At 36.5% G+C, this 14,927-nt stretch overlaps 1 protein-coding gene across 2 annotated transcripts in view; it reads left to right on the top strand.

Moving 5' to 3' along the window:
• LOC131064646 (uncharacterized) overlaps window positions 1-14,927 on the top strand; it is an 81,365-nt gene that overhangs the window by 25,265 nt on the left and 41,173 nt on the right. For both annotated transcript variants that reach the window (XM_057998865.2, XM_059211104.1), the window contains exons 6-11: window positions 620-748; window positions 847-972; window positions 13,224-13,279; window positions 13,406-13,505; window positions 13,660-13,777; window positions 13,935-14,144. In XM_057998865.2, the coding sequence (XP_057854848.2) occupies window positions 620-748; window positions 847-972; window positions 13,224-13,279; window positions 13,406-13,505; window positions 13,660-13,777; window positions 13,935-14,144 (739 nt within the window). The remainder of the gene's footprint in view (window positions 1-619; window positions 749-846; window positions 973-13,223; window positions 13,280-13,405; window positions 13,506-13,659; window positions 13,778-13,934; window positions 14,145-14,927) is intronic.

Genomic DNA, 14,927 nt, shown 5'->3' on the forward strand with positions numbered 1-14,927 from the left:
TTTTCTCTTTCTTAGTCATGATAAAGGTAAGGTTTTCTTTTTATGGCTAACTAGATGGCTAGCACGCGAAGTCTATTTTTTTGTAGCATAGATCTGAGTTTTTTCGTTATTGTATGTAAATTTCCAGGACAAGGGCAATTCTGGTGTAAAATTGACAAAGATGTTTAGTTGGTTGGTTTTTGGCTGGTAGTGGTTTGCATGTAGGCATGTGGCCTTAACACATTCACTTTACCCTATTGATTTTGTGGATCTGTCTCAGCCCTTCTTTTCTGCAAAAGCATTTGTGTTGATCAATGTGACAATTTAAGACATGCTTAGAGTCATCGTGAACAAGACTGTTTAATCAGGTTACTTCAGTCAGGAAGTCAAGGATACCAATTCTTTAGCTTTATTGCATGTCACAGGTTTTATAGAAGTTTGATTGATAAAGTTAAAGGCAACCATGATGTCCGTGTTTATGTCAGAATCAGAACTATATGAATAGTTTTTTTGAGATTACTTCTGTTTGTGTTTGTGGCATGTTTTATTAATATTTGATCTATTTGAAGTTACCAACATGTCTTTATACTCTTTGATTCAGTTCATTGGGTTCTAAAATATTTTCATTGGCAAATAAAAGGTCTACGGGGCATTGAGAATGTCTGTGAAAATGCTACTAATGTTGAAATCCGAACTGCATATTGATGGTGGAGGAGATGAAAATGTTGCAACTTCTTGGCTGGAGACTAGCAACCTGGTGGTTTTAAAGGTATATTTCAGGATTGTGCATCTCACAGCATATATGTTGATATAGATAAAATTTTAAAATTCTTTACTTTGAGATGATTTCCTCCTTTTGTTTTGTAGGGAAGATCAATTATAAGGTCTAATTCAAATCTGGGAATTCATGGACAAGGTCTACTTAATTTGTCAGGACCAGGGGATGCTATTGAGGCACAGCGCCTTACCCTTTCACTTTTTTATAATATCAATGTAAGAATTTTTTTGAAAAAAATGATTTCTCTGTTTTGTTCTTTTTGTAGATCTATTTATGCCTGCTAGAAGATAAAGATATAAGCTCTAATGTTTCATCAATAGTATGGTATATATGTTCTGGTTTGCAATAACTCACCATTGGCAGTCCTTTTCTGTTTCCATAGGCATCCAACTTTGCATAATTGTTTTAAAATCTATTATGGGAATCATTCTGTAGAGTCTTTAATTTTCATTAGGTTCCTTTTGTTTATGGTCTTCTTCCTTTTAGTGTTTATAACTTATATGGTTTACAAGAAAATTTATTGTATGCATCTTTCCCATCTGTAACTACTAGCTTAGGATGGGAAATGTGATATAGGAAAATAAAAAGGATTCGGATTGCCTTAAGGCATCATCCGAATCCTTATAGGGCTGGGCCCTTCTTCATTAAGGAGGCGTGTAAATAGGGCTGGGCCCTATCTCCATCTAATGTATTTATGTAAAAGGGCACATAGGGCTGGGCCCTTTCTCTTCCACACGTCAAGCAAGGTCAAACGTGTGAGATTGTAGCATCTACCTTAGCGCCCAGGATAGGGCTGAACCTAAATAAATCGTGGAGTGAGATATAGGGCCGACCCTATCTTGCACATATAACGTGGGAAAAGTACAAAGACTTTAGTGCCAAAATGTGCCTTATTGGGCCGACCCCATAAGGCACCAATCCTCATATATAAAAGCTACATAGAATGCATCTTGATACAACTATGAGATATGCGAATCAGATCTGCAATAACAGTGCGAAATATATTTGCTCTCCTTTGGTGTGAAGATACCTGATCTATGGATGCGACTCTGCTCTGATGGATGCGAACTTAAGTCTATTGTTCATGCTGAAGAAGGCACGGTTATGCTGATTTCAAAAAGGTCATTTGAAGCTGAAGATATCTGCACATGTATTCAGCCTGAGATAAGTGTTGTAAGACTGCAATTTTATTCATAATGAATAATCAGATCTGAGGATCCGTTGTTGCTGGGTTTTTCCTCCAAGAGGGAGGTTTTCCCAGGGTAGACTTGTGTTGTGTGCCCTTTCTATTTGTGTGCTTTGATTCTTGTGACTGTGCATTATTATTTCCTGCTCATTATTGTTAATCTGATCACAAAAACTAACAAATTTGACTGTGACTCTGCCACTTGTACATCGAAACATCAATACATAATAATTTTAGGAATATAATAACTCTAGACTTCTAGTAGGGTCATATCTCTTCTGTTAATAACTCTAGACGTGTAGTAGGGCCATATCTCTTCTAAAGGGAAAAGTACAATACACTGGAACAAAATTTGAAGGCAGTGAAATTATAATTACCCTGGAACAATTTTTTTTTACATTGCTTAATAATTACCCTACTTCGATTTTTTTTCTTGCAATATGAATTCCCTTTTTGAAAGTCATGAGTTGCTTGTGAATTTTATTTTTTTGAAAATCACAAATCATTTATGACTTCTGATTTAATTTTTAGAAGTGAATTTATATTATTTTATTCACTTCCTTTTCCCTTCTTCGAAGATTTAATCATAAACTTTGACCGGGGAGGAATGTGGCTTTGAAATTTTGACTAGGCATCAAGGGGGATGAGGTGACCATATCAACCATGCATATATACTTTTGGTCAAATACAGTTGAAGGACAATCATCATTGATTGATCCAATGTTGGATTTGAGATGAAGTTTGGAAACTGGGTTGATCAAAAGCGGGGCTAACAATTTTGTAATTGAATTTTGCAAAAAATAAAAATTCATGTTTTGCATGATGGGAAATATATGTTGCTAATTGTGAAAGGAGAAAGAAACCTATTGTTAATAAATGGGAAGAATCTAAGGAACTAATCCATGAGACAAATGAAGTCAATATATTGCAAACAACAAAGTTGCCAAAAGTGTAAGATTATATGATAGAATTATATTGGCAAACTATGACAAATGGTATGGGTCTAGAGGAGGAGTAAAGGATGACAAAGTACTTCGGAGGGATTCATACCCTTATTTGGAGGTTAGATACTACCAATCCAAGAGAGACTTGGATGAAGCATGTGTTAAAGCCTACCATGTAGAGGGGGAAAACAATATGTATGAAGGTAGTTTGATAGCAAAGAAAGTTCACATAGTTTTACTAAATAGTAATAGAAAGGAAAAAAAGAATTATTTTAGTTTATATCAACAATTCAATATGATAAAGAAATAGAGAATATTTCAAATATAAATGATAAACTTGGATGCATGGCCACTAAAGGTGAACTTGAGAAGAATAACAAACTTTTTGTTGAAGCTACAAATTGAGAAAAAGAGTATATGTGTTGGTAGATCACAATTCACAATGTAGTTTTAGAAAAATTGGTTAAAAGGTTTGGTCAAAAAATAGAGCAACGTCGAAATCGTTACACATTGGCATGTGTAAAGTAGTGTAGAGATATAGCTATCAAAGACACGCAAGGTAAAATTTAGGGTAAATACACAATATATAGATGAGAAAAGCATGTGATTCTTCTTGATATTTTTGATATCATTCTTGGTACCTTATCATTTTCAGGCATGCTATTTTTTATGAGGGCTAACAAGTACAAATGGTCAAGGATGGAAGTATATAATCAAAGGGCACCAAAGTAGGGCTAGAGTGACCACAATAAGTGCTAATCAATAAAAAGTATATAATCAAAGGGCACCAAAGTAGCTAGAGTGGCCACAATAAGTGCTAATGAAGAAAAAAATTTGATTCAAGAAACAGAGAAATCTGGTTTATTTTTGTTAAAGTTAAGAAAGATGACGGGAATAGAAATTTCTACCATGATTAAGTCTATGGTAACTCATTTTGAGCCTTTCACAAAAGATGCTTTTATTGAAGAATATGCACGTGATGAGGATTTTGAGAAGAAATATAAAAAACTTTTATCACAGGTGATCGGAAAAGCAAAGACCTCCATCTTAAGAATGGATTTTTCTACTAGGTAAGAAAATAGTATGCCAAGAGCATAAAGGCTTCTATAGACGAGGAAGGCACATACCTCCGAAGTGGTAGGTAACTTTGGCATAGGTAAAACTATGACTCATTTGCATAGTTATGCATTTTAGCCCAAAATATAGTAAAAGTAGCAAAGGTTTGTTAGACTTTGTAAGTCTTGTTGCACTAGCAAATCTAGAACAAGAAAAGGAAGAATATATATGCCTTTACTTAATGCTCACAAGGCCTTGGGAGAGTGTTTTGGTGAATTTTGTAGTTGGTTTGCCTATAAGTAGACACGGGCATGATCACTTGTGGTAGTTGACAGATTTAGTAAGATGTGTATTTTAATGGTTTGTAGAAAGACTATAACAGGAAAAGAAGTAGTTGAGATGATCTATAAATATGTATGGGTATGCTTTGGTCTTCATAAGTCCATAATTCAGATAGAGATATAAGGTTTGTTGGCAAGAAAAGCACAACATTTAGCTCACAAACAAATGGTCAAACATAGGTGGTCAAAAGTACCTTGGTGTAGCTCATTAGTGTGCATACAAGTGGCCCTAAGACATGGGTTGAATCACTTTCTTACATTTAGCATTCTTATGATAGATCATTGTATTCTTCTATTAAGAAGTGACCATTGAAATGTGTTTGGGATATATTCCTTCTAGTCGACTTGATGTAGTTTTTGATAAGCAAGATAATCAAGCAACACAAGATAATCAAGTGAGGAAAACATCAAAATTTGTCTAGAGGACTGTACAAATTCAACTCGAGGCAAAAGAACTATTGGAAAGAACACAAAATTAGTTTTTCTAATAATCAAGATAATCAAGCGACTAAAGCATCAAAATTTGTTGGGAGGATTGTTCAATTCAAACTCAAGGTAAAAAATAAATTGGAAAGTGTTACCTTAGATTTTTGAAATTTTTAGTCCCCCTCCTTTAGAACGCAAGTTCTTGTTTGAAAATTGTCCTTTAGCATTTTCTCGCCTTCATTTGCCGCTAGGTTATGTCTCCTAGTCGCCCCTTTGTCCAAATGTTGTACCATGTCGTCAAACATTTGAATTTCTGAACCTAACGCTTATGGTACAAAAGTTCACAAAACCGCCGACCACTCAATCGCTCTTTGCTTTGAGTCCTTATTGTTGATCATGTATGCTAAGAAGTCTCTGTGTTAGTTAGTTGGGCGTGTTTCAAACCATTACCTCCTTTTGTTTATATGGTTCCTGAGTTCTTAAGTCCACCAACCATCTGACTACTCTTTAGGATGTCTTGACATTTGTCCTTTGCATTGTTCTTGTCTCTCTAGTCGGAAGTTTCCTGAACTCCAACACCCCTTATCAGTGATGGTTCGAGAGTTTAAAAAGGGTGATATTTTGAAAAAATCATTTTGCCGCAAGAGCTAGTAGGTAGAAGCTTCGAGTTTTCGTGGCGGAAGAAAATTGTAGGCGCACATGAACAAGTAGGTTAAAAGATTTCTTTTTTGTTCTCTTCTCTTTCTTGAATTAAAGGTGAAGCCTCCTCGCTAGCAGAGAAGTGTCTTGGCTGGGATTGCAAACTCAAAGCTTCCTGATGGCAGATGCGCTCGCATATGATTATTTTTCGTAGTTGCAAAAGATGTTGGGGATGAAAGATTATCTCTGTGTCAATGACGCTTTCTTGTGGACAATGATTAAAAGAATTGAAGGTTCGTCTGAAAGGAGGTTATCCTCAGAAGCTGCAGCTCTTGTAATCCAATTTGGTAGCTATTTTATTCTATTTGACAATTTCTCATATCTAATGATTGGAGGTTATGAAGATACCTCGTACAAACTACCCAAGTATGTCTTTGATTATTTTATGCTATTGGAAGTTTGCCGCCAAATGGAAAAGGTGAATGTTAAATATATAGAGCACTTGAAGAAGAATGGGTATTCCTTTCCCTTTTCCTTGTCTGATTTTTCTTGCAAGAGCAATGAGACTGCCAAGATGACAGGTAAAACTTTAGCTAAGTTCAATTTTCAGTTTCTGTCACATAGAACTTATTATGATAGCAAAGGCTATTTTTGGGCTTATTCAAGGCTTTTGAGCTACCTCTATTTATCCTTGAGGGTCTGGTTGATGATGATTTTGAGATGATCAATGAGATTTAATAAAATGTTGCTCTGGTACCCTTCTTTAGTCATCTTGGTTAGACAAGAATAACATAGACATTGAGAACAGAACCTTGCTTGTCTTGGAAAGAACAAAAAGGTGGATTGAGAAGAAAACAAGGGAATGTGTTGGTTCCTCCACACAAAAAGGGACAATAAACCCAAATCATAGTGCATCTCAGAATCCTGCCACCTCTAAAACTCCAACTGTCTCAACTCCCTAGAGGAGTACTTCTCAATCTAGAGGATATGGAGAGCAACCAAAGGATAATGCGAAGCTGAAATCTGTGTGCGAAGATGCACCGAATATATAGGTGAACAAAGAAGTTTCTGTCCTTGTTACCCCAACCTCTGACAACCCGTCAATTGCGAGTGATGCCCAAGAAAATGTTTCTCTTAAATCGGTGGAGATAATATTGCCAATGCTTTTTTTGACAGTTCTGATTTTTCCTTACCCTGTTGATTATGTACCTCCACCACCAATGAATGCGATAACCAGTGTTCCTAGTTCATCCGCTTTTACCTCACCCTCGTGGCTGAAGAAAGTCGTGGAAAAGAAAAAGAGATATACATCTATGCCAGATACAAAAATAGACACAATGGCTAATTTATTGCAAGGAAGTCCCAAGCCTAAAAAGGCTAGAAGAATGTCTAGAATGATTGCCGACCCTATTTCAGGCCACAGAGTTTTGGAGATTGTAGACCTCATTGGTGACAAAAATGAACATGAAGTCAGAGTGGATATGGGCTTGGTTACAGTCGAAGGAGATATTTATCATGCCAAATTCTCAGGAGGAGCTCTATCAAAAAGGGTCAAGCTTGAAGTACAAAAGAATCTGGTGCTACAAAACTAGGTGAGTACTTTGACTTACTTCATCTAATCCTTTTGGCAAACAAATGATAATCTACAAGCCAAATTAAGAATGTTTCTATTGAGGGGTTGGACCGCAGTAAGTTAAATCAAATTAAAAGAAAGTAGTTAGTCACTTTAGCCAATAGATAATTGGGCCAGCAAAGTTATGTTGGATAGAATAGTATGCATAGAAGAATCTATGAGAGCTTATGCTCGGATATCAGAGAAAATGAAGGCTTGTAACAAAGAGTTGTAGAATGTGAAAAGAGAGAAAAACAAATTGTCCATGATCCTTCATGAGTTGCAGGAGGAAGTTTCAAAGTTCCCCCTGGCCCTTTTGATCAATGAAGGGATAATCAGCAATCAGGACAAGAATGAATCAGCCACATGGGTAGATATGCCGAAATGGAAAATCTCCATAATTGATGAGTTAGATACCCAAATAAGGTCTGTCCTAGCACAATCTCGACCATATATTAGAGATTTAAAGAATCACTTGCCAACTCTCAAGGTAAACATATTCGAGGAAGATGGAGATAAGTTGCGAAGGAATACAGATGAAATTCAAAGCTTTAGGGTGAGAGAAAGGAAGAGTTGACTGATGAAAGAGTGAGTGAGAAGACAATGGAAACTTTGAAGAACCTAGCATCCTACCTCCCATTTTTTTAAAATTAGATTGATGATGTACGTTTGAAGGTTGTGTTGATGTGTTTTATGCACTATGCAACACGATAAAATACGAAAGGCACTCTATCCTCTCTTGATCAAAATCTCCTTGGATGCTAAATTATGTGATCAACCGAGATGACTCCAAGGTTTCTATTGTCAGGTCTTGACGTGTAGATAGCTCAATAATTGATGTGATTGCTGGTAATCTAAGGGGGATTTACATTGAACATGAACTTTTGCTTGAATGCTGTTGGAACTTAGATTTTAGCTACTTGCTTGGATTATTAAAGGACAAAAGACATAAGGTTTAGGGATTCTAATCTAATCCTAAGAATGTAGGAATGATGGACAATCTTTGGTGAAACTCAACTAAGCCTTGATTCGACATGCAAAGCAACAATTCCACAAAGATTAGTGCTATCCACAATGATTAGTGCTATCTTCTAAGGAGAGCAAAAATGATGTTCAAATCACCACCATAAACATAGATACCATCAAGACGATGCATATCAATGAGGCAAGTAGCGATTGAAGTTATGTTTTAATAAGAGGGATCCAGTTGACTATGCAAGACATTTTACAATCAGCAAAATGCTAGTAGTATGGATATATGAATTTCACCATTGATCATGCGCAAAGTTCTTCCATTCATCTAAACAACATGAGACCAAAATGAGAAGTAGAGACCATGCAAATGTTGAATCAACACATAAAGTTCACCATATCTTCAATCAAATTAACATGCTTCCTGCAACGAAGTCTTTGGAACAATCTCTTTTTCTCCTACTCTACTCTACTCCCAATGATCTAACTGCTATCTATTCTCTATTCACTTGCTATTCCATTATTAACTCCTACAAATGAGAAAACTGAGCCTTATATAGATAGCTCTTTACAATGAATGGCGCAAATTGATTCACAATTAATGGCCAAGATTACAAGATGAAAACCCTAATTAGGGTTTTTTTACAACAACTCCCTTTGGCCAATGAGAAAATTACATTTAATTGAAATATGTTTTACATTGAATGTGAACCAATAGGAAAAGAGGCTAGGCATCTCGAAATTCGCGGCTCCATGGGATCCCAGGTACATTGCATCTGGACATGCTGACGTGGAGCCCTTTGGTTGGTGGGATGATGACTAGGATGCTACCTCAGTCTGCTTGGTGGGCTTGATTCTTTGTCACAAGCAAGTTTGATGTAGAGCAACTTCTCTTGATATTCAACATCTCCTAAGCTTTGTGTGATGACGATGGCATCATCACGAACAAGTCAACCTTTTACCCTTGCTTGCCTATCTTGCCTTCATGTTGATTTTCTCTTGCTTTGCTGAAGTGTTCCTTGTGATGCTGATTCACTTCCTTCATCAGTGATTGCTCTTGCTAAACTGTTGATGTTGCTGGATTCACTGCCTTTACTTAATGTATGACGATATTGTCTTGATGTTGACTCTTTGATATTGCTGATTGCCCACTCCAAGCATCTGAGGTTGTAATGACCATGATGTAGAGTAATGTTGCCTGAGCTTTTGACACCTTGAGGTTGTAGATTTTGCCCTTCATATTGATGAGTTGACCTTTCTGCCCCATGCATCCAACTGTTGGCTCTAGACCTTACACTTTACACTCCTCAAAACCTGACTTCTCAATTCTGGAAATGATTTTCTGCTGGTGAGAGTTACGCATAATCAGACCTAATCTGAGTTTTGATCCTCAAGATCGTTCAGGTCTGCAATTTATATTGCCTGTCTACTTCTGCTCCTTGAGTATGCACTTTGCTTTGGTGATATTTAATGCAGTCTTTGTGAAGTCCTCTATTCTTCTTTCATAACCTGAAAGACAAAAACAAGGGATCAAGAAACAACCTATCACACTTGGCTTTCAGAGATCAACCTGAATCTGGAAAAATAAAAATAAAACTTGGTCTTGAAATCAGGTCTGATTTTCAGATGTTAACTCAAGTATGCGTCTCAAGTTCGCCTAGGTCTTTATGGAATTTGCTCTGCTCTGCCTGTGCATAGAATTAGGACTGCTTGAATGATGCTTGAATGTAATGAAGCATCTCCTTTTATAGGCGTTGTTGTGTGAAGTTGTATCACCTAGCCGACTAGGCTTGGCAAACGTTTCATCTTTCCTTTCTTAAGCGCTTGACCTTTGATCTTTCTTAGCCGACTTGACAAACCATTTCACTTCCTTGGCGTTTCATCTTCATCTCCTTGGTGGCATTTTGTGCTTCATTTGCACAAGTATGGTGGCTTTGTTATGTCATTTGTAGAACATTGGTGGCTTTTGGGGCTTCATTTTCATAAGTTGGAGTTGAATTTCACATTTGACAAACCATTTCACTTCCTTGGCGTTTCATCTTCATCTCCTTGGCGACATTTTGTGCTTCATTTTCACAAGTATGGTGGCTTTGTTATGTCATTTGTAGAACATTGGTGGCTTTTGGGGCTTCATTTTCATAAGTTGGAGTTGAATTTCACATTTGCCTTAGACAAATTGCTCTTTGCTTGGGCGGATCTCCTTGCTCCAATTGCGCAAATTTGGTCTCGGTGAGCAAGCACTCAAAGGAGGCATGCTTTAGGCAGAAAATTAACTTAGTCAAAATTTTTATATACACCAAAATTCATCAGCTTTGATCACCTACTAGGGTCGTCCTTTGATCATTTCATGGTTCTTGCCTCTCTAGCATGGGCGCATTTCTAGGGTCCATTCGCACAGACCATGCTTTGAATGAGATTTTGCCTTAGTCAAATTTTCATCTCCGAAATTTTGATAAGCTTGATGCCTTCATACTTCATCATCTTGGGATGTTGTTCATCATTGAAAGCAATTTTGACGACCATTCTTCAATCTAACCTAACCTTAACCATACCAAAACTCTAGGACCTATCTATGCTTTCAAAGGAGACCCTAACGACTGACAAAATCCAACCTCTTTAGAAGCAAAGGCTAACGGCTAAGAGACTTTCACCTAACCAATATAACAACACTAAAACCCTAAGCCTAAAGCGAAAAAGTGGGGGTCCCCATTTGCAATGGGGCAATGTGTGGAAACGTCACAACAGGTCGTAGAGGCAGAATCGAAAGTTAAGCAAGTATAAATTAAAGTTGAATTTTATAGGCAACCCAAATGCTAGAACAATCGCACCGATCATAAATGTAGGGCATACAGATCAAAGATGCTAGGATGAACGACACTAGAGGGATCTGTGAATAATGCTGCAGAAGAAGCGCCACGTGGAGAAGCTGAAGATGGATCAACCAACAGAAAGAAACAACAATTTTATAAACAAACGCATGATCAGCATAAGAAAGAACACAATCTTTAGATGAGAGACCAAGTCATGGCTTTCTTGGGGCAAGGGGGAGCTACAAGGACAAGCAATGAAAATTTAGCCATTGAGGTATGGATCCTTAAGTTTTGGAGGCCATGGGTGAAAATGCATTCAAATATGATCTTCTCTCATTTAATGAGGATGCACGTAGATGTGAATTGTGGGTACTTGTAGCTATGAGCCCTACACACTATATGTGTTTAAACAAGCACTACCCTTCATTGAAGATTTGGACGTGGAAGGAAGAACCATGCTTAGAGGATGTGGTGATAGAAAAGAAGATGAGAAATTGGGAACAAAGTCAAGGAAACATGGAAAATTGGATTCTAAGATCAGAAGATCAGCCAAGCAAGACAGTATTCCAAAGAGTGGGAGAACCCTTCCCCAACCTAATGTCTCATAAGCTTTGGTGGGATCAAATGCCCCTTAATAAGGGAGGTATGATCCAAAATGGATCTTGAAGATATGTTCAAAATAGGGAGAATAGTAAAGTGAATTTAGATGTAGGAACAGTGTTCAAAATGAAATGCAGATTAAAAAGTACACGGATTGGACTGCAATTGCGTTGGAGTATTGATTGTACCTCATTTGTGGTACTGTCCGTTGACACTGCACGTCAGGTATGGAATTTTAACCAAATTGTTGCCATTCTAACTACTTGTCTTTGCAGAAATAATTCTCGGGTGTGGGAGAGCTCTATTGTCATAAGTAATAAAGAAAGGTAGCAAGGTCATTGCCACTACCACAAAGTTAGTATTTTGTTCATATTGGGGATTTCTAGGATAAAATTCTGAGCTGTGTGAATTTCCGTGTGTGATTATTTTTTGTTTTGAATACAATATTCTCATCACTAAATATACACTTCATTTGCAATAGCAAGCAGCAAATAGTTAAGAATTTGGTTGATTCTTAGATTCTAATTTATGAGTTTACGGATTGCTGGTAGCTAGGGGTATCCAAATTAAATAACTCCAACAAACTTTTTCAATTTAGTAAGAAACAAGTTTTTCTTTATTTGACTTGGATATAGTATGTTTCGGTTTCTTGTATTGTAAGGCTATATAATAGCTGGACTGAAAGCATTGAGCAGAGAATAATGCATACATCTTTCTAGCAGAACTTGCCCATTTTATTTAATTTCTCTCCTGAAATAAGAATCTATATTGGTCAGCTCTTAGTAATTTTCATCTTGTTTTATGGGAGTTTGTACAGTTGCTTCTTATAATAGATTAAGTTCCTTAGGTAGTGTAGTGACCCCTGAAGTAACAGTTTAATTCAGGTCAGCCATCAAGTAGGTATAGGTATATGGTTTGATTTCTAGGATGGGAAATCAATGAGAGGAAGGATCTGCTAGAAATAAAAAATATCTAGATTTGGGTTTTAAAGTTTTTAGACCCTTATTGAAAGAGATTCCCACAAAGTGGTTAGAGATTTTCTTGAATATTTTCTATTATATGCTTGAGCTTATTTATTTACAAGGATAGCATGTTAATTGAGATTTGTGAACGAAGATATACATCAACATGAAAGTTGAGAGTGAGGTGTGGCCTAGGGCCACTTCAGAATATTATACTAAGGTGTGTTGGAGGAATTGAACCATTGCAATAGCTTATAGCTGAGGTAATTTTTTTCTATAAGCAGGCCTTCAGGCATAGAAGAGACAAGTCAAGTCACCCTGACCAGACCCTTACAACAATCTACATGTCAATGTGTATACAAATGTTAGACTATTGTTTGGGAGAGTCTGATAGAAGTATGAGTGGTACAATATTAAAATTAATCATTTGTGATTTGCAACATATCTTTGGTCAACATGACTAGAGTTATCAATTCAAGACTATTAAGTAGTTGAAGGTCAGCCTTCAAGAATCCTCTAAGTTATCTGCAATATAAGTTTGGATCTAGAGTGTTACAGTACAAAATCAAGACCAAGCTGTAAGTTATGTGTTGGACAGCAATGTTAAGGAAGGGTTGGAGTGAAGGAACCATGGATATTTTGTAAAAATGGGTATAGCAGCTGGCCAAAATTCAAATAATTAACAATGGGGTGAGGGGAAAGGAGTAACAATTTAGTACCCAAAAAGTAGCAAGATGTCAATGAAGCTAGTTTAGTATCAATAATATCAATATGTCTTTTTGGGATTATGCTATCATTATGAAATCGGTATTTTGTATTGTATTATGGTCAAGGTGGATTGTTGGATTTTAAATACACTATTTATAACTGTGCCAAAACTCTTTGCAATGTAATGACCTTTTGCTATGTTTTTGTTAGGTTGGTCCTGGATCTATGTTACAAGCACCCTTAGAGAATGCATCAAAAGGAGACTTGTGAGTATGATTTTTGCTTTCTGGAAGGATATCTGAATTTCGACTTGGATCATGTCTTCAATTTTTTAAACATTCGGGATCAAATTGTGTTCTTGCATAATTTCTGTAGTCTAATTTGATATGCAGAACACCCAAACTGAATTGTGAAAGTCCAGCTTGTCCTATAGAGCTTATTCATCCTCCTGAAGATTGTAACGTAAATAGTTCATTAGCTTTCACACTCCAGGTGCGACTTAAAATAATAATTTTGTAAATATTAAGTATATAGTAGATTTCTGCTTATTATTATGCAGACACTACTAACATTATTTCTTTGTCCTGCTAAAGATGGTATTGAAATATTTTATCTATTACATCTAAGGTTAAATTCCTAACTGCAGCTTTGTCGAGTGGAAGACATCAATGTAGATGGCCTTGTTAAAGGAAGTGTAATTCATGTTAATCGTGCAAGGACAGTGACTGTGAATAGTGGCGGTCTGATAACAGCATCTGGGTTAGGTATAAAGTTTAGATGTTTTTCGTCTATATTTGTACTCAGAATTTTATATGGCAACTTATATGATTGTATCTTTTATCATTGTGTGTTTAGCTAAATTATGCAAGGCCATGTAGTTTCACAAGGTTGGTTTTATAGTCAACATAGCTGCATCTGCAGGTTGCAGAGGAGGTATGGGCAAAGGTAAGGTTCTGTTTGATGGTGCTGGTGGTGGTGGTGGTCATGGTGGTAAGGGTGGTGATGGGTATTTTAATGGAAATATTAGTAAAGGTGGTGAAGAATATGGAGATGCATACATGCCTTGTGAGTTAGGAAGCGGTAGTGGAAATTCAACTTCAGAAGGGACCACTGCTGGTGGTGGAATAATCGGTAAAATATATCTTTTTCCTTTCATTAGGATCTATATGGCTGGAAAGTTATGTTGTTGATATGAAATACAAAAGGGATCACTAGTATTAAATGAATTCTGCTACAGTGCTATTGTTATTTGGGTTAATTCTGAAAGCACTTAATGCAAATTCAGTGGCATCATTTGGGGCCTAAAAATTAAACCCTTTTATCCAGTGCATTTTTAGTTCCATTTCCTTTTCAGAAAATTTGCCTCGTTAATTTCTGATTGATTGTTTATGTTGTAGAAATATGACGTCAATTCCTGCAACAGTTTCTTTTCTCTGTTCTGTTTATACACTTTGAGGGCTAGGTTTTTCATCTCTCCTCTTTTGGATTGTCTAAGCTTTCTTGCGTCAGAGATGACAGATGAACAGTCCCTACTTTTCTGTAACAGTTCAGATGACGCAAGGAACCAAAGTGAATGAGTGAACTCTGAAGACGCAAATTGTGCAAATGAATCTGACACTAGGAAAATCTTGCTTTCTTAGCATTACCAAAATGCTGATTTGATTGTTAACTACTGATAGGCATGCATTTTGTTAGCCATGACCACCCTAGGAAGTCCTTGGTTTATGTACTTTTGTAAGTTTGTAGTCTTTTAACATATATAATATGTTTATGGATAATGAGAGCTAAGCATATGCTTTATATGCAAACTTTTTATGTATAGGATGATCAGTTATAAATAAAAACAAAGGCTTGAAATATAATTGGGCTTTCCTTACTAATTATGTTTAGGATGATCAGTTATAAATAAAAAGA

Source organism: Cryptomeria japonica, chromosome 9 (assembly GCF_030272615.1).
Source record: "Cryptomeria japonica chromosome 9, Sugi_1.0, whole genome shotgun sequence".
NCBI classification, from domain to species: domain Eukaryota; kingdom Viridiplantae; phylum Streptophyta; class Pinopsida; order Cupressales; family Cupressaceae; genus Cryptomeria; species Cryptomeria japonica.